At 51.2% G+C, this 19196-nt stretch overlaps 1 protein-coding gene across 1 annotated transcript; it reads left to right on the top strand.

Moving 5' to 3' along the window:
* Positions 1–8419: 8419 nt before the first annotated feature.
* Positions 8420–19100, top strand: FRMD7 (FERM domain containing 7). The gene is made up of 12 exons (XM_054289821.1): positions 8420–8476; positions 12370–12474; positions 12780–12822; positions 14042–14120; positions 14758–14855; positions 14995–15109; positions 15293–15440; positions 16656–16751; positions 17013–17176; positions 17392–17460; positions 17556–17631; positions 17739–19100. The coding sequence occupies exons 1-12, from the start codon at positions 8420–8422 to the stop codon at positions 18771–18773; spliced, it is 2085 nt and encodes a 694-aa protein (XP_054145796.1). The 3' UTR covers positions 18774–19100.
* The last annotated feature ends 96 nt before the right edge of the window (positions 19101–19196 follow it).

Raw genomic sequence — 19196 nt, 5'->3', positions numbered from 1 at the left:
ACTTCTCATGTGGTTTAAAAGAATTTAGAATGCAGCAAGAATACTCCCAATTCCTTATGGCACTCAGTGTGACTAAGGATGCTGCTGCCTATTTCCACTTCTGGGTTGGGAAGTGATGTGAGTTAAGCCCCTGTGATTTACACCACTGGTTTGTTTCCAGGTGACAGTGTCATACAGGCTGGGTTGGGGATTTTAAGGAAGGACATAAGATTGTTATTTAAGCTATTATCTTTCAAAAGTCTTTGGTGCTGAGAATGAACTTGGTTGCTGCTGCACAGGCTTGTGTAGCATCCTTTGTTAAGGAGGTGTGGCAATGTCATGCTGCTCTGTCTGGTTTTGGGGCTGTTTAGGTAGTGTTTCATAGCAACTTTTTCTTTGGTCTACCAGGTCTTGCTCTACAGGTGCCTGCAGTGTCCTGTGCAGCCAGAGGACAGGGATGTCATCAGAGAGCAGGAGCCAACTGCAGCACCAGCCTGTCCCCACCCTGCTCCCCCAGCCAGCACGTGTGACACGTAACTGTGTCTGCCCAGGGCAGAGCTGGGCCCTGCTGCCTGGCTGGGTGTGCAGGGGTGCACCCCACAGCCACAGGAACCCCACAGCCACAGGAACCCCACACTGGCACAGAGACCCTGCCAGGGCGGAGGGTGAGCTCGTGTGGAGCTGCACGCTGGCATCTGCCCTGGGAGGCTGGGCTGTAATTACAGTGTGGAACTAGGTGCAAGTGTCTAGCCTTAATTAAAATGAGATCTGGGTTCCAGAGCAGTACACAGTGACCTGTGAGTTATCTGTGCTGGGAGGCAGCAGCCCAGGCCGTGCTGGGGCTGGTGACTCACAGCTCTCTGAGGAAACGCGAGCGGCTCCCGGCGCTGCGGGCGCTCTGTCAGGAGATGACGTGGCCCGATGTTCTGCTCTCTGAAAGTGAAATACTGTGGGTTTGGGGTGTTTTACATAGCCACTTTTATCTCTGCCTGCTCCATGCAGCTGCAAGGGGCAGAGAAGGAGGGCTCTGAGCTCGGTGCAGGGGTGATGTCCTGCTGGCAGCAGTGTACTGGTGCTGCTGAGGGCAGCGCTGAGCTGGGCTGGCAGTGACCCTGCTGATTACAGGATTGTGGGGGATGAAACTTGTTCTCTGTGCAAACAATGCATTTAGTATGGAATCATCTTCCTTGCCACTGGTGCTCTCCTTCAAAACAGTTTTCTTCAAGTCCCTCCCAAGGCTCTGGAGCAGTAACTGCAATATTTGATGGGAAAGAGTCTCTCATGTTGTAGGAACCTGTGAAATATTCACTCACAGGGAGGTTTTAGTGCTTGTTTGGTATGAGGCATGTCTGTGCTCCTTGGTGTTCTGCTGGTTCAGTCTGAGTGTGCTGTGAGCTCTCTTAGCAGGGCCTGACTTCCTCCTGAGCACATTTCCAGTGATCAGGCTTGCGTGGGATTTGAGACTCAGCGACACTGCCAGTTGTGGGGTGGCCTCAATTGTTCTTTCCTGGGAAGAAAAATCATGAAGAAAAATCATCAAGAAAAACTGTGGCACTTCCCTCCTGGGGGCATATGGGCAAGGGTGTGTCAGAGATGTGGAGGTGCTTGGACTTGCTTGGAATCAGATGCACCAGCATTGTCGAATGATTTTGAAATTGGACTTCTTGCATGTAAATAAATAAGTGGACTAGAATTTAAATAACAAAGTTGAAAAATTCTCAGATTTATGAAGAGGATTAGTATTTCATACATTTGTGAGATTACAATGTAACTTGTTATGTCTTAAGGCTTATGCTTCTACTGAAAGCTTTAATTGGTTTGTAAGTGTAACTCAGTAAAGCAAACAATCAGCTTTCTGGGAAATTTCTGTCTTTTCCAGAAATTGTTTTTTTCCTGCCACTAGGCTGACTAATTCATACAGTTTTATGTCCTTAGAAGATCTACCTTGACATGATGCTTAAATTATTTGGTCAGCCCAGAAAAGAGAAAATACACTTGCTGTGTGTGACATTCCTGAAAGGCTATTTGTCTTTCTGGGAACTGGCAAGATAAGATGAGCAGTTGTCAGCTTGGGGTTCATCCTACTGCTGGGACAGATCTTATAACCCTTTTCTTCAAATTAATAATGGTTTTGTAAACTCTAACAGCTTGACTTCTGTGGGAAAACAAGAATTTAACTGAATTTTCAGAAAGCTGATCTACGTTGGAAAAGAGAGAAAGATGCTCACAGAGCAATGTAAGTTGCAGCTCTGTGGGGTGGTGAGGGATTTTCTAAGATGATATTGGAATATATATCCTCTCTCCTGGAGGAAGGGGTGTGTGAGGTGAGTGCAGCTCCTGCCTCTGTGTGTTGGGCTGTCACGTGTGGGCTCTGAAGTCCCTTGGAGGGACCACAGTCACATTACTGATCTTGTCATTATTTTCCATTTGTTGTTCCAGGAATTAGCACAGCCTTGCCAAATGCTCTGGGTCTAATCTCAGTAATGCAGATGTTTTAATAGGTTAGAAGAAAGATTTTAGCTGCAGGGCCTGCCCATTATCAGGCTGTGGTTAGAAGTGCTTGGGTATCCAGCTGCATTCCTTTCCTTTCAGCTGTCTCTGAAGTAGTTGTCAGCACAGGATCATCCAAAGGGCTCCCTCTTGGGGCCCACTTTAATAATCTGGAAAGGTTTTGTGAATGTACCCTTGAGACCCTGGGACAGTCACAATGTAGGAAAGTTTCCTGGTTTTGGAAATGTGTCTGTCTTATAGCTGCCACCACCTGCCAGAAGGCCCTGGAAGAGAAGCCATGGAGTGGAGATCACCTTTGATCACTACAAAAGTAACAAGCTCCCAGCTTCAGGTGGATGCTGCTCTGTTCTCCTCCTCTGCCTGCTGCGAAGAGTGGCTTTGACACCCTTCCCCTCTGCTGTGAGCTGTATTGCTGGAATCTGGTGTGCCCTGGTAGGACTGAAGTGTGATAAGGGTGTTTTGGGAAAGAATAAAAGGAAAAAAAGGAGTGGGGGTAGAGGAATTACCAGGGAGGGAGGTGTTAATAAAATTCAGGATGAAGATCCATATGGTGGAATAGGTCTGATCCATTGGCCAGGAGGTACCTGTAGAACATGTACATTGTCTAGGTGTAATCAAGGCTTACTCAACCAGAGTCATTTGTCTTGAGCCAAGAAGGAAACCACATCTGCCATGAAAATAAGCAGTATAATTCCTTAGAACTCTATCCTTCCCACTAGGATTCACCTGGCACTGCAGACTCCATTTGGCAGCTTCCTCACATGAAGCCATTGGCTGTAGGATCCTTCCTGATGCTCAGCAAGTGGCCCAGCAACGTGTGAAAAAATAAAGGACAGCAAAAGTAAAGGTACCAGCCCAGTGGTACCTTTAGAGACAGCTAGTCATGGTTGGTACCTTTAATGGTTGGTACCTTTATATGGTTGGCACCTTGTGCACTGCTCACAGGTGTGGGGAGGAGCCTCTCCCCTGCTGGAAATCACTGAATGCTCTGCTATGCCCAGGTCCTTGGAGGCATCAGTGCCCCTTTGAGTCAATACATTTAAGAGGCTTTCTCTTGCTGCATAAATTGCTTTCTCATGTCTTTGAAGTGACCTGTTTGAATTAAACATCACAGAGTGCTTTTTATATAGCTGTGCCAACAACACAGTGCAACTGGCATATCAAAAATGAGATAAAGTGCTCTGGGTATCACCAGAGTCAGGGCAGTATTTAGTTTCCTGCACAGCTTGTGCTGTCATTTGTATTTGCTTACAGCAAGCTGTCTTCTGCAGTCCTGGTAATAGTTTTTACATAACATAAAAATCTGAAAAAGGAGGAAAGGTCAGCAATGGCCATGGGTGCACGCTGGAAAGTGTGATTGCAGGAGTGACCTGCTCATCCCTGCACACCGAGTTCTCTCTGTGTCTGTTGTGGGGCACCACCAACACCACGAGAGGGAGCGTGGAGGCAGCGAGTGGTTCCTCTTGGATGGTCCAGCTCAGAGCAGGGCGGTGCTCCGGCCCTGGCGGCCAAACACAGCCTGAAAACAGAACAGAAATGGAAATAAATTCAGGTTTCAGGGCTTCGGGACTCCAAAGAATGTTTTGCACCTGGGGTTAATTTGTCTCAGGTGTCTGGAGTTGCAGTTGTGCTTGGAGTTTTTATTGCATAATTTGGGATTTCCTACACTGTTATTGCAGGTGGGTGAAAAGAGCCACTTACCTTAGCTGCTGAAGCTGAAATAAAAATATAATCATAAGAATAAGATTTGCTTTAACTCTATGATTCCTTGAGCGTGAGATTATGCACTAATTTTGCCCTGAGTGAGACTGGTGCAAAATGCTGCTGCATAATGTCACCTTCTGATATCAAAATGCTGCTCAGAGAAGTCTTATCCTGCAGTTGGGAGGTTATGGGTGAACCCCACCTAAACACAAAATAAAAAATGCAATTATTTCCATTTTCCCAGCGATTACTCATGAGTAATGAGTTTTAGCACACTTGATGTCAGATTATTACCAGCTGATGGTTGGTAAGCAAAATTTGATGAAAATGTAAATGTATCATTATATTTATTGAATTTAACAAACAACAGTTTTGAGGCAGAAGTTTTTAGAAGGGCAGGACATGGCAAGTCAGGTCTAACTGCTGAGATATGTTTAAGATACAATGTGGAGAAAATGTAAAACAGTGATCACTGTCATAGGTTTAAAGGAAGAACCATGTACCTGGACTGTTCCCTACAGGTGTGTCTAAATCAACTCTGGTTTTTCCAGCCTGCTCCAGTGTTTTTTCTGCCTCACAATTTAGGGGTCTTTCCTAGGACCTAACTCAGATCTTCCCTGCAGTTTCTAGCAAACTCTTAATTTTCTCTTTATCTTGGGAACACAGCTGATCCATTCTGGAGTGGATCTGCATCAATCAGGTGATTGTTGTTCCTTTCTTCTCTTCTCTTTTTAAGCTAAACAAACTCAATTTTTTCAGGCCTTGTGGTTTTTTTAAAAATACTTTTTAGGAGGTATATTTTATAAAAAGTTTAAAGCAACTGTGTGTAAGCTGGGAGCCCAGCTGAGAATGAAGCCATTGCTCCTGGAAGGGCAGCAGGAATGAGGTGGGTACCCCATTCTGGATAGAATTGTCCCTGTTGACAGTGCTGGTGCCATGCCTTGGGTTCATTACCCAGCTGGGATTGCCTGTTGTGGGCCTGGAGCTGTTCAGAGGGATTTTGGCTGTGCCAGAGCCAAGGGCTGGGCTGCTCCCTGGCCCTGCAGCTGGGGGAGTCCTGCCTGGGTGAGGGGAGAATGTGGATGTTCTCCTTGCAGCTCCAGCTGAGGAAGGGGAGGTGAAATGTGAGTGTATGAAAGATCACAGCTGACCAAAGTCCACCTGTGTGAGTCCTGCCTGGCATTTCAAGTGTGCATTTCTGTCTGCTCAGCAACAAGCTGGGTGTGGGTTCTTGCCTCTTGGACTGTGCTGTTTGACATCTCCTGGCATGTCTCTATTCAATGACTTTATCTGTACATCTCAATTTCCTTCCTCTAAACCATATTTGAAGATAAACATGACAAAGTCTAAGGGACAGCAATGCACGGTGATGCAGGGGCAGCATGTCATGTCCCTTCTCTGCCAGAGTTTGTTCTCTCACAGCCTGCTGCTCTCTCAGGAGGCAGTGGGGGGGTTTGGGGCATTTCCTTGCCCATCCCCAGCCCCAGACCAGGACAGCAGCTCTACCCTGGCTGGCTCAGTGCCCAGTGACCATGCTCACCCTTCAGGAGGCTCTGCAGGGTGTAGCTCAGTGCTCAGCTCTCTGCCCTCGCTCCAGCACCAACAGGGAACAAAGGAGAAACACCCAAACATTTCTCCTTGGGAAAAGCAGCAGCAGGGTTTGGGAGGAAGGAAACTTCTTGGTTCTTGCTCTGCTCAGTGCATCCCAGCAAGCTGCAGGGTATTTGAGAGGCTGAAGAGGACCCTGAGCCAATGCATGCAGACTAATATGGGGTCAGATGCACTCGGTGGAAGAAAATCCTTCCTGGGAGAGCTGGTGCAACAGAGGATGGTGCTAGCAGGCTCCAGAGTATTTAAAATCAAGGGCTGAGCTGGTTGAGCAAGGAGCCCTGAAGCAGAACTCACTGCACCATGCTGCTGCTCAGGGCCCTCTGTGCTCTGGTGCTGCTTGGGGTCCCCTCCCCACCTGCCACCGTGGCTGTGCTTGCCCCTCATGGGTTCTGTGCTTTCCTGCACCATTTTCACATTTTCCCTGCCCCTGCAGATAAGGAGGACATACATACCAGGCTGGACTGTGGCATTGGCTCAGGCCAGGAGCCAGAATTCCTCCTGGTGCTCCCCTTGTGTGCTGCTCCAGCTGGCCCCCAAGTCACCTCCAGAATGTGTCACCTCCAGAAGAAGGAGACAGGTGAGGATAAAACAGGTTTCTCATCTGCTCAGACATCAACAATCTCCAAGCCCCAAGCAATCCTTGCTTGTCTCACATCTCTTCTTGCTGTCCTTTCATATCCCATCCCAAAAAGCTCTTGTTCATGTAGTTTGATCCTGTTTGCTGGCTCCATGCTCTGTCCATGGATGGATTTATAGGGTGGCCGGAGGTCCTGTCTGACCCAACACAGCCTTATTCCTTCATAGCAAGGTAGTGAAATAAACCCTTTTCTTCTGCCCACAGCCTGACTGGCCGGTGCCCAGCTTCCAACAGCATCTGTGGAGTCCGGGGTCACTGCCCTGGCATGCCAGGAAAGCCTGTAGCAGGGAATCTTGGCTTCTTCTGGGCTTTGGGGCTCCTCTATTGCACCCCATACACCCCTCCTGCCAGCCCACTGTGCTCCCAGTGCAGAGCTGTGACAGGAGAGCTGCTCCTCTCCTTGTGCTGTCAATATTTGGCAGCACAAACATTTTAAGCCTCAGAGGGAGGGTGCACTGAGCCCCCCTGGCTGGTTTGTACGTGGTGCTGCCCTTCTCCTGTGACACAAAGAGCTCAGAGCCCAGGGCCACGAGCAGAGCTGGGTTTGTCCTTCACGTGGGGCTGGCACAGGGGCACAGCCATCCCCTGCTGAAGCACAATGGGCTCAGCTGATCTGTGGAGCAGCTTCATGGGGAAAAGCAGGTTGGCTTTGATTTTTGGGCTCCTTTTTGTCTTGGTTAGCAGAAGATTTACACATTTTTCTGTGGATAAAAATCTCTATGGTCTTTCTCTCTGCACCAGAGATGACAAGGTATTATGCTGCCCTGATGGCCTCTGACTTGATATCCTCAGGAATGTTTGGGAAGTGTAAGAGAGGCCATAGCAAATGGTCTGGAGTGACTTACAGTGTGAGTTTCAGTAAGGGAGCACCAAGCAAAATCTCTGCAGCACTGAATATGTTTTTTTGTTTGCTGAGCCATGTTTCTATCACTCTGGGTGCCACAGAATCGTGTGTGGTTGTGACCTTTTCCAGCAACAATAATGATCCCTATGCCAGCCCAGTGCCTGCCTTTGGCACTGCTCAGTGCATTTATTTCTGAAAGGGAGGGCTCCTGCCCAAAGGTGCATTCCCCCAAAAGCTCAGTGGGGTTGTCTCTGATGGATGAGAGGAGCCAGAGGGGTCAGAGAGTTCCTCATGGCCCTGCCCACCTGGGGGAGAGGAGCAGCACAGGCATCCCCAGCACCCAGCACGGAGCAGCCTGGGCTGAGCTGGGCTCTGGCACTCCCAGGAGCAGCTGATAACTGGGGACATGGGCTGATCAGGTTTGAACTGGGAACAAGGCTGTCTCAAAGGCTTGTGAGACTTCACTAAGCTGTTCAACCAGGATGTGAGCTGGGAATTAGGAGCAGGTTCTCCTCTGCCTCTCCAGGAGGGACTCACAACTGGTTTTGAGTCCAGCTGGAAACATTTTCCAGTCTCTGGTGAAGTACCTCAGCCCATCCACACATCACCCAGTGGACAGGACACGATCTGCCCAGCCCATGGAGCCAGCACAGCTGCCAGCCAGCTGCTCTGCCAGTGCACCTTGACCAGAGCAGGGCAAGGGTGACACTGCTGGGTGACTTTGGCAGGGGGGATGCTCAGCTCTTCTGCCCTGACCCATGGCACCCCGCATGGGCTTGCTTTGCCCTCTCATTGCTCACCACCAGCCCCAAGAGCTGAGCATTTATCTCAGCCCCATTACTGCCAATTCCCCCCCTGTTTATACACCCATAATTCACAGGCAGAAAACATCTTTTATTGCAGAGGTGACATTTGAACCAAGGGAGGTATTGGTTTGTTGGTTTCTTTTTTTAATTAGTTTTTAGTCAATCAGCTCATATGCTCCAGCCTCTGCTCCACATCTGTGAGTGCAGCCTTCTCCATCCAGCTGAGAGGGAATTATGTGTGCAAGAGGAGTCAGGGCTCCCTTCCCAGCTCCCAGCTCACACTGCTAGCACTGCGTGCCTGCTGCACACCCAGCTGCCTGCCCGAGGATGCTGCACCTCAAAGTCCAGTTCCTGGATGATTCCCAGAAGATCTTTGTAGTTGATGTAAGTGGGTATCCTATTCTTTCTGATTTTTTTTTGGTGTTAATTATTAAATCATTGCTGTTCTGAAGGATTGAATGGTTTCTGATAGCTTCTGGTTTTCAGCTTTAAAAAAACCCAGCAAACAAACAAGAAAACCAATCTCAAATTCAAAATGAAGCTTTCTAGAACTAATTGGTAAGTGGTTTTTGGTATCAATATACTCCTGTGCTCCCCTGTTATTGGCATTATTTATGAAGAAGGAGGAATGGCTTTTACTTACCTGATGTGATCTTTAGTAAATCAGTTAATATTAAGTGATGGTCTTGACAAGTGTTGAGTTGTCTCATTTGTCTTGCTGCCAGTGTAAACATTCAGCAAGGAAGAAAAGTCTGGGAACAGAATAAAAATAGCATATTTATCCAAGTTATCCCTGTTGAGAAACATCTGCACACATCTTCTCCTGGGCATTCAGCTGAAAAAGAAAACTGTGGTTTTGAGAATAGCTGAGGAAAAAAACTCACTCTTATTTTCTGCATGGCAGTGTCCCACAACACATTGTGATTAATGTCACATTTTAAAAAATGCTAGCTCTGAACTAGGTTTAAAATATTAATATCTATGGTGTTAAGTTTATGCATATGTGTATAGATAATTGAAAGCAGTTATGTCTTGTCTGTGTGTTAGAAGCATCTTTTTACAAGTGTGATTGCACATTTACTGTTGGTTAGTGTTTAATAATCACAGTAGCTAATTGAATTAGCTAATTCAAGTGCATTTGTTCTGGTACTTACCTGCATCTCCTGTGGGAGCAGAGTGTTTAATATAAAGTGGGTTTTTTTCAAGTTCTGTTGCTTTTCTTCTGCTGTTCTTTCCGTGGTTTATAGCACAGTCTACGAATTCTCTCTCAGATGCACAGCTCCATTTCTTTGTGACAGTATTTTGCACAAAAGAGGATTATAAAGCAATTCCATGCCTTGACACAGTATAGAAGTTGTTTGATTTAGTTTAATTAATCTATCCTAGTCCAGGAGTCAGCTTAAAAATGAGACTGGTCATTTTAAAATGCCTTTCCCTCCTCCCCCCATTGATTAAATCAGTCATGGTGAGACACAATTCAAAAGATGGTTCTGCTACAATGTTGCTGCATTTTTTTCTATCTCTGTTTTCTTATTTGCTCAAAAGGCAGCACTATAGCTCTGCACGACATGTTATTGCAGCAAATAGCTTCCATTAGAGGAACTCCTGGTCATTTCCTTTTTTAGCATGGAATGGTATTGGAAACCCCTTTTAGGCATTTCATGCATTTGCTGCTCTGTGTGGGTACAATAAATGAGTGGCTGAATTAGTGACTTCTCCAGTATAAAAGGAGTGCTTTGGGCTAAGTTTTGAGCAGATATTTTAAGCAACTCTTCCTAAACCCCTCCTGACTTTGGAAAGCTCTTTTGAATGAGGAGTACTTTGGTATAATGGGAGGGAAAGGACAAAAGAGAGAAAACACAGAGGGCTGAGTGCCCCTGCACCTCACACTCAGTGTAAACATCTCTACCTGCCTCACATGGGTGTCACAGCTGCTGGCATGTGCAGCAGGGTCTCCTTTCCTGCTTGCATGAGAACAAGTTCCTCTGCTGGTGCTGGATGCTGTCCCAGGGAGGCCTCTGCCTCCATCTGCATCAGTTGGGACCACTGAGTTCCCAGGGTTTCCTTCAGCTGAGCTCTGGTTCCTGGGGTAACAGGTCTGAGCCCTCAGGGCAGGGCAGAGAGGGGCTTGGTACATCTCTGAATGTCTCCACTGTGCCCTCCCTGCTGAACACCCCATGGCTGGGCCTGGGATGCTGTGGGCAAACCAAACAAGCCCAGAGAAACTCGCTGCTGAGGCTGGGTGAGGGACAGGGTCTCCTGTGGTCATGTGTTCCCTGTAAAGCTGGAAATTCCTTGCAGGAGGTGTGTGGCCTGGTGGCACAGGGAGGCTGGTGGCTGTAGGTGCAGGACACTGCTGACAGGGCAGGCATCTCCCAAGGTGGTGGGAAAGAATCACACCAAATCCCACAAGGGATTTGCTCACCCCTAACCCATGGACCTGTCTGTAGCTAGAATAGCCTGTCCTATGGGAATGCTGCAGAAATGGGCTTTTCCTTTGGGCTGCAGGTGCTGCCAGAGTCCCCCTGGGGACATGGGGGGGTGTGTGTCCCCCGTGTGCTGCACGTGCTGCTGTCTGCCCCTGGAAGTGCCTCTGGCTTTCTGACTCTGCTCACAGTCCCAGCTGCTTTCACTGAGGAGCGAGGGGCAAGTGCAGCCTCCCCTCTTCACCTCCTGCTCTGGGGTTTCTGCCTGTGGGTGCTCACCTGGCCCTGCCTCATGCCCAGAGGCACCTGTGGGCCGGGACATGGCACAGGCAGCCCCACATGCCATGGTTGTACCTTGCACTGTGCCTCCCAGCACAGACCCCGCTCCCCTCACTCGGTGCAGGGCAGGGCTGATGCTCTGAGCACCTCTGAACCCCAGGGCTGTGGAAGCACTGGCCTCAGCACCCCAAAACCCAGGACAGGACACCTGCAAGAGAAAGGCTGTGCTCCTAAGGAGCCCCTGCGGCAGCAGCAGGGCTGTGTCTCCCAGCAGGTTTTCCTGGGTTTGGGGCTGCTCCTGTCCCTGGGCACTGCTGCCCTTGGAGCACAGTGGGTTGCTCCCAGCAGACATATGGTAGGTAATAACCCAGTCAGAAATGCTTGTCTTTCCTGGCTGCCTGACAAAGGCCAAGGCCTTTCATGCTAGAAAATTCTAGCTTGGAAAAAAAACATTTATAATTTTTTTAATTACCCTTGTGATCCAGTAATTTTGAGGAGAGCTGGGAGCGCTGCAGAGCGAATGCTGTTATTATGCTATCACTTTTCTGCAGCCTTTCAGCACACAGCCAGCAATTTCATCCCAGGAGAAGCCCTGAAAGGTGGTTATTAGTGTGCATCACCAGCAGCAGCCAGGTCCCTCCCATCCCTGCTGGGGACAGCCACTGCCACAGGGAGCTGCAGCCTGTCTTCCCCTCCATCACCCCACATGTGATCATTTAGCAGCTGTCTAACCTGGCCTCTGCTCCAGCCTGCTTTTGCAATAACCATTGCTTCTTTTTGCTCTGCTTTTCACAAGCTGATGAAGGCCTGTCAGGGTTTTGTTGGGGTGGGTTGCTGCCATTTTAATTTTTGGTGCTTTCTGGAGCAATTTGCAGGGTCAGGGGCCTCCTGGGTTGTTCTCCAGCCAGGTCCTACAGCATGGCAACAAGTCAACAAAACACCCTCCAAGTGTTTCTGTTTACTGGGAATAACTACAGCCTGGCCTCCCTTATCAGCATGCAGCACCACTTAATTCCTATTGCCAAAGCCCAGGGATGACTCAGAGCCCATGGCACAGGATCTCTGGCCCTGTTGCTGTTAATTACCATGAACCATAATGGCAGCTCAGCCCCAGCTGTTGGGACACCCAGGCTCCCTGCACAGGTTTGAGGCTGCTTCCGTTGGCTCTGGATGAAGCACGTTGGCCATGGCTGGCCCTGGCTCAGCCAGGTGCCTGCCCTGGGATCACTCACTGCTTTGCCAGGGACAGAACTGCCCAGACTGTGATAGTTGTGAACAGTGAGTCAAAACATGGTTTGTTTTCTCTTGCTCTCCTTTCTGGTTTAAGTTCCTTAATAAAGGAGAGAAGTGATGGGAAGGAATCTGATTTCCAAAAGCAGGGAGCACAGCATGCAGTTGTCCTGTTGTACATGCTGAAGCCAAGAGCATTTATTGAGTAAGATTCTGCTGCTGCATGGTCAGGAAAGGGGTGCAGGAAGGGAGCTGAAACTTCTCCCCAGCTCTCTGAAATCCCATCACTGCTGCTGCCAGCATTGCCTAACCTGCTGCTTCTGTGCTGTGCTTGTTTGCTAGCAAAAATCCTGTGGGAAAGGGCTCTTCAACCTCACCTGCAGCCACCTGAACCTCGTGGAGAAGGAGTACTTTGGGCTGGAGTTTCACAGCCAGGCTGGGAACCAGGTGAGTGCAGCCGCCAGCGCCTGCATGGCTGGGGATTGTCAGCACCTCCCTGGAATTCCAAATGGAAAATGAAATAGAAAGTTTTGCCATGATGGCAGGAAAACCCTGAAAATGGGAGTCAGGAGGGGAGCCACAAGCCCCAGTGATATCAACAGCTCATGGTCTGTCCACGGCCAGCAGGACACTTGTCACAACAGCCAAGCTGGCCAGCATCTTCATGCTGCACTCTACCATGCTGCTGCTGCTGCTTTTATTCCCCTCTCTTGTGCCTTTTATTTACCCAGCTCTTCTTTGCCTTATTTCAGGTCTGGTTGGAACCACTAAAACCCATAACAAAGCAAGTGAAGAGTAAGTATTTCAAGAATGGAATTCTTATAAATCATTACATGTAAGAATCTAGCACAGACACATTCATGCAGTGTTGTTTCTGAGGGACAGGATCTCTGGCTTCCAGCACTTATCCAGGCTCATTTTAGAGGGTGAGGCTGGGCAGGATTGTTTGCAAGGACACCTCAGTCCCTACAAAATCCCGCAGAAATGCCACTGCCTTTGCAATCTGCTATCTGCACCATTTTAGGCCGGAGCTGTTAATAACCTGACAGCTTGGCAGAGGAGCAGGGTGGCTGAGTGCCTGTGTGGCCGTGCTGGCAGCGTGCCAAGCTCTGCTCCTGCCTGTCCTCCTTTTCCCTCTGCAGCCCAGAGTGGCCCAGGCACCTGCATGTGGCAGGGCCCCCTCTGCCCTGCAGCTCCTCCCCAGCCCCACAGAGATCCTGACCTGAACTCAGGCCCAGCCTCCTGTGCCATGGCCATGAGCAGGGTTAGCTCAGTGCTGCTTTCAGGCCTCTCTCCATCCCCACAGCACTTTCCCCAAGTACACGAGGGCTGGGAGGTGACTGAGAGCCTGGGGCCATGACCCCAGCTTTGCCAAGGGGAGGCTGCAGAGCAGGGTTTGCATGGATTTCCCTGAAAGGGGAAAGCCTGATAAGGATCCTTCCCTTTCTTGGTGCACCACAAATGGAATTGTTGCAGGCACCTCTTTCCTTCACCTTCTGGCCTGTCCCTCTGAGCCATCCCAGGGTGTTCTGTGACAGTCTGTGCTTACATAACTGCCTCCCTCGCTCCACACATTTTGCCTTGGGCTTGGCTGCTTGTTCTCACTCATCCCACAAAAAACCCTTTGCCCAGGCAGCCTCCTATGGAGCTGCTGCATCCCAAGGTCTTGGAGGGCAGGGTTTAACACATAGCCCCAGTGATGGCAATTACACCCAGGCTCTGGCCAGGCTCCCTGGCACCATTTCATGGAAACCCACTCCAACAGGGATTTTTGCAATTTAAAGAATTGCTGGGACATTTTTCTCTTTAGTATTCTTTAGGTATCCAAATCTCTGTTTGTATTCATTGGTGATACTGGGGCCTGGGCAGGCTGGTTTTGGGGGGGCAGGCTGTAGTCCCTGATTTGTAAGGGTCCAGATAATTTACCCTGTAAGGAGGCAGCATGTGTGAAGAGAGTTGTAAATGTTCTCAATAGACATGTAAAAGAAAACTTATGAAGATGTTGTGTTTTAAGATCCTAAGGAGGTTCTTTTCAAATTTATGGTGAAATTTTTCCCAGTGGACCCCGGCCACCTGAGAGAAGAACTGACCAGGTACAGTGCTGGTTTTATTAATTTCTTACCACACAGTTCTGTGTTTTTGCAGTGTGTTAATTCTTTATCTTCATCCACCCCAGCCTGTCTGTGTGCAGTGGTTATCCTAAATATCCTAAGTATTACTCTTTACAGAATAAAAACAGAGAACATATTTTCTTGATCCTCTGTTTTAAAACACAATCCACTGTCTTATGAGGCTGCAATTTGTTTACTGCCAAACACTTTAACAGTTGGGCACAGAGTCTGACTGCTCAGTCTAGCTCCTGCCTCAAGCAGTGTTCTGAGAACAACTTTAGTTTTATTTTTAAAAATGACTTTGTTAGCTTCTACAATTTTAGAGAAAGCATTGCAAACAGGGACTAAGAATAAAATCAAGACAGTGCTTATGCAGAACGTCAGCCCCAAGAGAGGCAAATGCCCTCCAAAACGGAAAGGAATGTTAATTTTGAAATCTACTAATGAGCATTTCACTGACAGGGACGTGCTGGTCCTACTGGTGCCCAGCTGCAGGGGCTGCACGCTCATCCTGTGACCCTGAGGATGTGCATCCCATGAGATTTGGGAACAGGCACAGCCCTCGTGGCTCAGCCCAGCATCCAGTTCCCCCCAGGGATGCTCCTGTCCCCCTCCACAGGTACCTCTTCACCCTCCAGATCAAGAAGGACCTGGCCCAGGGGCGGCTGCCCTGCAGCGACAAGAGTGCGGCGCTGCTCGTCTCCCACCTGCTGCAGTGTAAGGGCAAGAGGGGACCTGCAGGGCCACAGCTGCAGGGCCAGGCCCCTTCCCTGGGGATGGGCTTTGGCCATGCAGCCAGGGCTCCCCTCTGCACCAACCCCTCACAGCCTAATCCACGCTCTCCCTGTCCCCAAAGCCGAGCTGGGCGACTTCCACGAGGAGACAGACCAGCAGCACCTGGCCACGCACAGGTACCTGCCCAACCAGGAGTACCTGGACAACAAGATCATGCACTACCACCGGAGACACAGGTAAGGGCTGCTCCACACCACAAACCCCCTATGGACCTCTGCTGGCACAGTGCTGTCATCAGCAGGCAGGGCTGGCAGTGGGGTGGGTGTGATGCCAGCCTGTGTACCCACAAAATGGCTTTTTTCATCCCATTTCAGCATCTCCCTTCTCACTCCTGTCCCTCCTGTGTGCTGTGTCTGCAGAGGGAAGACGCCGGCCGAGTCGGACGCTCAGCTGCTGGACGTGGCCAGGAAGCTGGAGATGTACGGGATCCGCCCCCACCCCGCCAGCGACGGCGAGGGGACACAGATCAACCTGGCCGTGACACACATGGGGGTGCTGGTGCTGAGGGTGAGCCCCAGATCAACCTGTGACACACATGGGGGTGCTGGTGCTGAGGGTGAGGGGACACAGATCAGCCTGGCTGTGACACACATGGGGTGCTGGTGCTGAGGGTGAGCACACAGATCAGATCAACCTGGCTGTGACACACATGGGGGTGCTGGTGCTGAGGGTGAGCCCAGGGCTCAGGGGTGGCCTCTCCACCTGGAGGTGACCCTTCTCCCCTTTGAGCACCCCAAACTCTCTCTTCCACAGGCCATGGGGTGAAGGGGATGCTGTAGGCCTCAGCCCCACCAGCCCTGCCTGCCACTGAAGGTGCCCCAGCCCTGCTGGCCCTTGTCCCACGAGCGTGGTGGCCGTGTGAGCAGCACAGGTTCCACGGCTCTGTCACATGTGCTCACTGTGTAATCTTCCAGTGAAAATAGCCCCCTACGTCTGTACAATTACATAAGGCTGTAATCACAGCCAAGCTGGGCAGTAAATACAGACTTCCTCTCCGCTCCCACAGCAGCTGATTTCAACCTGGGAACATCTTGTCACAGCAAAAAAAAAAAAAACCAACAAACCCAAACATAAAACCTAGCTGTGGGTCTGCTGTTGGTAATTAGTGCTGCCAGACCTGGTTATTTATTCAGAGCCTCACGCATGATTAGAGCATCTGTGAGCCCATTAAAATCTGGGCTCTGGCAGAAAGCTGAGAGGGTCCTGGTGCCACAGAGTGGGGTAACGTGATTTTTCCTGGTTCTGCCATGTGGCTGCATCAAACCTTGTGCAAAATGATAACAGAGTAATTAATGTGTGCTTGCAGCCGGCTTAAACCAGGTCTAAGGTTTGGGGGTGAGCTGAGCACTGCTACACTTCCCAGCAAAAGAGGGGAGAATATTATTTATCTGGGGCACTGATTCTGCCTTGATTCAAATGATATTTGAGCTGGCACAGATAGGACTCCTTGCCTTAACTTCTCTGAGGTTTGTCTGGGAGTCCTGGACTTTTGCAAAGAGCTTCAGCAGGCAGAGTTAAGCCCTGAACCTCAATTTCTACTTGTAGAACTAGCTGATGGAGAGTCAAACACCAAACCCCAGCATCCTTTCCCCAGATCTCAGCAGCTCCAAGAGCTGCATTGGAGTCTGATGCAGTGTCCTGTGAGCTCAGGCCTTGGCCCACTGCATTGCTGTATTTACAGGTTGCCCCATCCAGCTGTAATTGCTGTGTTTGTCCTTGCAGGGCAATACAAAGATCAACACCTTCAACTGGTCCAAAATCCGCAAACTGAGTTTCAAGAGGAAGCATTTTCTCATCAAGCTCCATGCAAACATCTCTGTAAGTACCACACCACAGGCACTGCTGGGCTCAGGAGCAGACAGCTGTGGGTGGAAGGTCAGCCACATAAAGTCCCCAGTTTTGAGCAAAATCCATTCCTGTTGCTCATGATGATGCTCCTTCTTGAGGGCTTCTCCTGTGTCCCCAGCCAGGTGACAGTGCAGTGCCTGGAGCCACTGGCAGCCCATTTGGCCCCTGGGGGATCAGGAGGGCACATGGCAGAGCTTGTGCTGTGCTCCTGACCCCATCTCTGGCACACAGGTGCTGTGCAAGGACACGCTGGAGTTCACCATGGCCAGCCGGGACACCTGCAAGGCCTTCTGGAAGACATGTGTGGAGTACCACGCCTTCTTCAGGCTCTCTGAGGAGCCCAAGTCAAAGCCCAAAGCCCTTCTGTGCAGCAAAGGTTCCAGCTTCCGCTACAGGTAAATTCCCAGGGGAAACCCAAGCTGCTGGGGCTGGGAAGGGCCTGGGGATGGCTCTGAGCCTCCCTTTTATGTCAGCCCTGTCTGAATCCGAGGGGGTGAGAACAGCTACTTCTCCTGGAGAGCCCCTTGCCTCAGTCCTGCTGCATCCCCTCACAAGGGGCACAAGGGCTGGGGCTGATGGTGCTGCTCACGTTTCTCCCTCCATGCTGCAGTGGCAGGACTCAGCGGCAGCTGCTGGAGCACGGCAGGAAGGCTAAGATGAAGAGCCTGCCCTTCGAGAGGTACTGGGGGCATGGAGGGGGAGAGGTTCCTGAGGGGACTGGGGAGAGGGGAAGAGCCCTCCTGGCCATCACCTACCCTTGTTCTTGTCCTGCAGGAAACACTACACGTCCCGCTACGATGAGAGGCAGTGCCGCTCCTCCCCGGACCTGCTGACGGATGTATCAAAGCAGGTGAGTCCCCATGGCATCAGCAACAGCTGTGTGCCAGGGCCTTGGCATTGCGGGGCCAGACCCTCAGCTCTGGGTGCTCCCTCCCACCCTCTCTGTGCCCTGCCCAGGTGGAGGAGCTGCGCCTGGCCTACGGCAGCCGGGGCTCCTACCACGCCAACGGCGTGCACGGCTCCGAGCCCACCCTGGACAGCCGGCGCCGCAGCTCCACCATGGAGGTGACCTTTGCTGCTGAGCTGGAGCGCTCCAAGCCCGAAGCATCCCCCACCTTCCTGCCCCACTCCAAGAGCTCCTCTGCCTTCCCCCTGCTCTACGCCGAGCTGGAGATGGAGCGGGCGTGGGAGCCCATCGACCTCTTCGGAGCCAGGAATCCCTTGACATCCTTCCGGCCCCACCACCAGTTTGCTGGGAACAGCAAGAGCACCTCTGTGGGCAACATGCGGGAGGTGAGCGCCCGGCAGCTGGTGTACACGGATGTGCCCTGTCCCCTGCCCCTGGTGGCCCCCGCGCCCCCTGTGCTTTTCTGTCTGGACAGGGCACTGCAGCCCCCATGCCCTGCACCGGCCCCCGGTGAGGGCACAGCAGGACTGGCTGGTGCAAGCGGCCCCACGGCAGCAAACCCCCCCCGGCAGAGCCCGAGCGGGGCCCAGGCTGGGCAGCTCCATGGTGCGGCTGCAGGCACGGCCGTGGGCACCAGCATGGCCGGGGACAGCAGGTCACTGGCTCGCTCCTTCGCTTACGGCCTGCAGGAGCAGCCTCCCAAGCGCTCCTGGAGCCAGTCGGACATGAAAACCATCCGCTTCCCCTACGGCTCGGAGTTCAGGCCCCTGGGGCCGTGCCCTGCTCTCAGCAGTCGCAGAGGGGGGGTTTTTTGGCGCGTCCCAGCCCAGCAAGGGCTGGCACCGGGGCTGCGGCGCTGCCCCGAGCGGTACCTGGGCAGCAGCACCGAGTCCAGCGACTCTGACCCGGAGCTGCTGGGGGCTGAGCACAGCTCCCGCTACGGCCGCGGGCTGCGCTCGCCCATGGCCCGCGTGCGGCTCTCCTCGGGCAGCCTCCAGCTGGATGAGGAGGATGAGGAGGTGTCCTTTGCCACCAGTGCTGCTGAGGAGAGGATTTCCAGAGGGGCCTCCAAGTATTTCACCTAGGTGCCTGACACCGGCCAGAGGGAGCGGAGGTGGCCGGCGCTGACCCAGGGTCGAAGAATGGTGACACTCTTGGTGTGCAGGTCTGCTTACAGCTTATGAAACATTGATGGGATCGTTGTGTGAGTGCTCTTAGCTATAGAGGATGTGTTAATGGACATCAGGGTGTGCTCAGAAGTATTCAACCCCTGCACCACACTTGGAAGCTGCTTTGCCTCTGCCACCACGCTTTGAGGGAGGATTCTTGTTTCAGCCAGAAGCCAGAGATCTCCTAAAGCCCTGCTAAGCTTCTATGTCCTGCCCAAGCAGAGGCTTGGAGCTCAGCTGCTGGAGTCTTCATTGAGGGGGAGGAAGAAAAAGAACGAGAGTTCTCACAGAATAATTTCAGCTGCTGCTTTTCCCAGCTGCAGGGTGGCACAGTGGAGG

The sequence above is a fragment of the Melozone crissalis genome, unplaced genomic scaffold (assembly GCF_028551555.1).
Source record: "Melozone crissalis strain CALT ecotype California unplaced genomic scaffold, PUWL_Pcris_2 ptg000068l_1, whole genome shotgun sequence".
NCBI lineage: Eukaryota > Metazoa > Chordata > Aves > Passeriformes > Passerellidae > Melozone > Melozone crissalis.
This window is presented reverse-complemented; position numbering and strand designations above follow the sequence as displayed.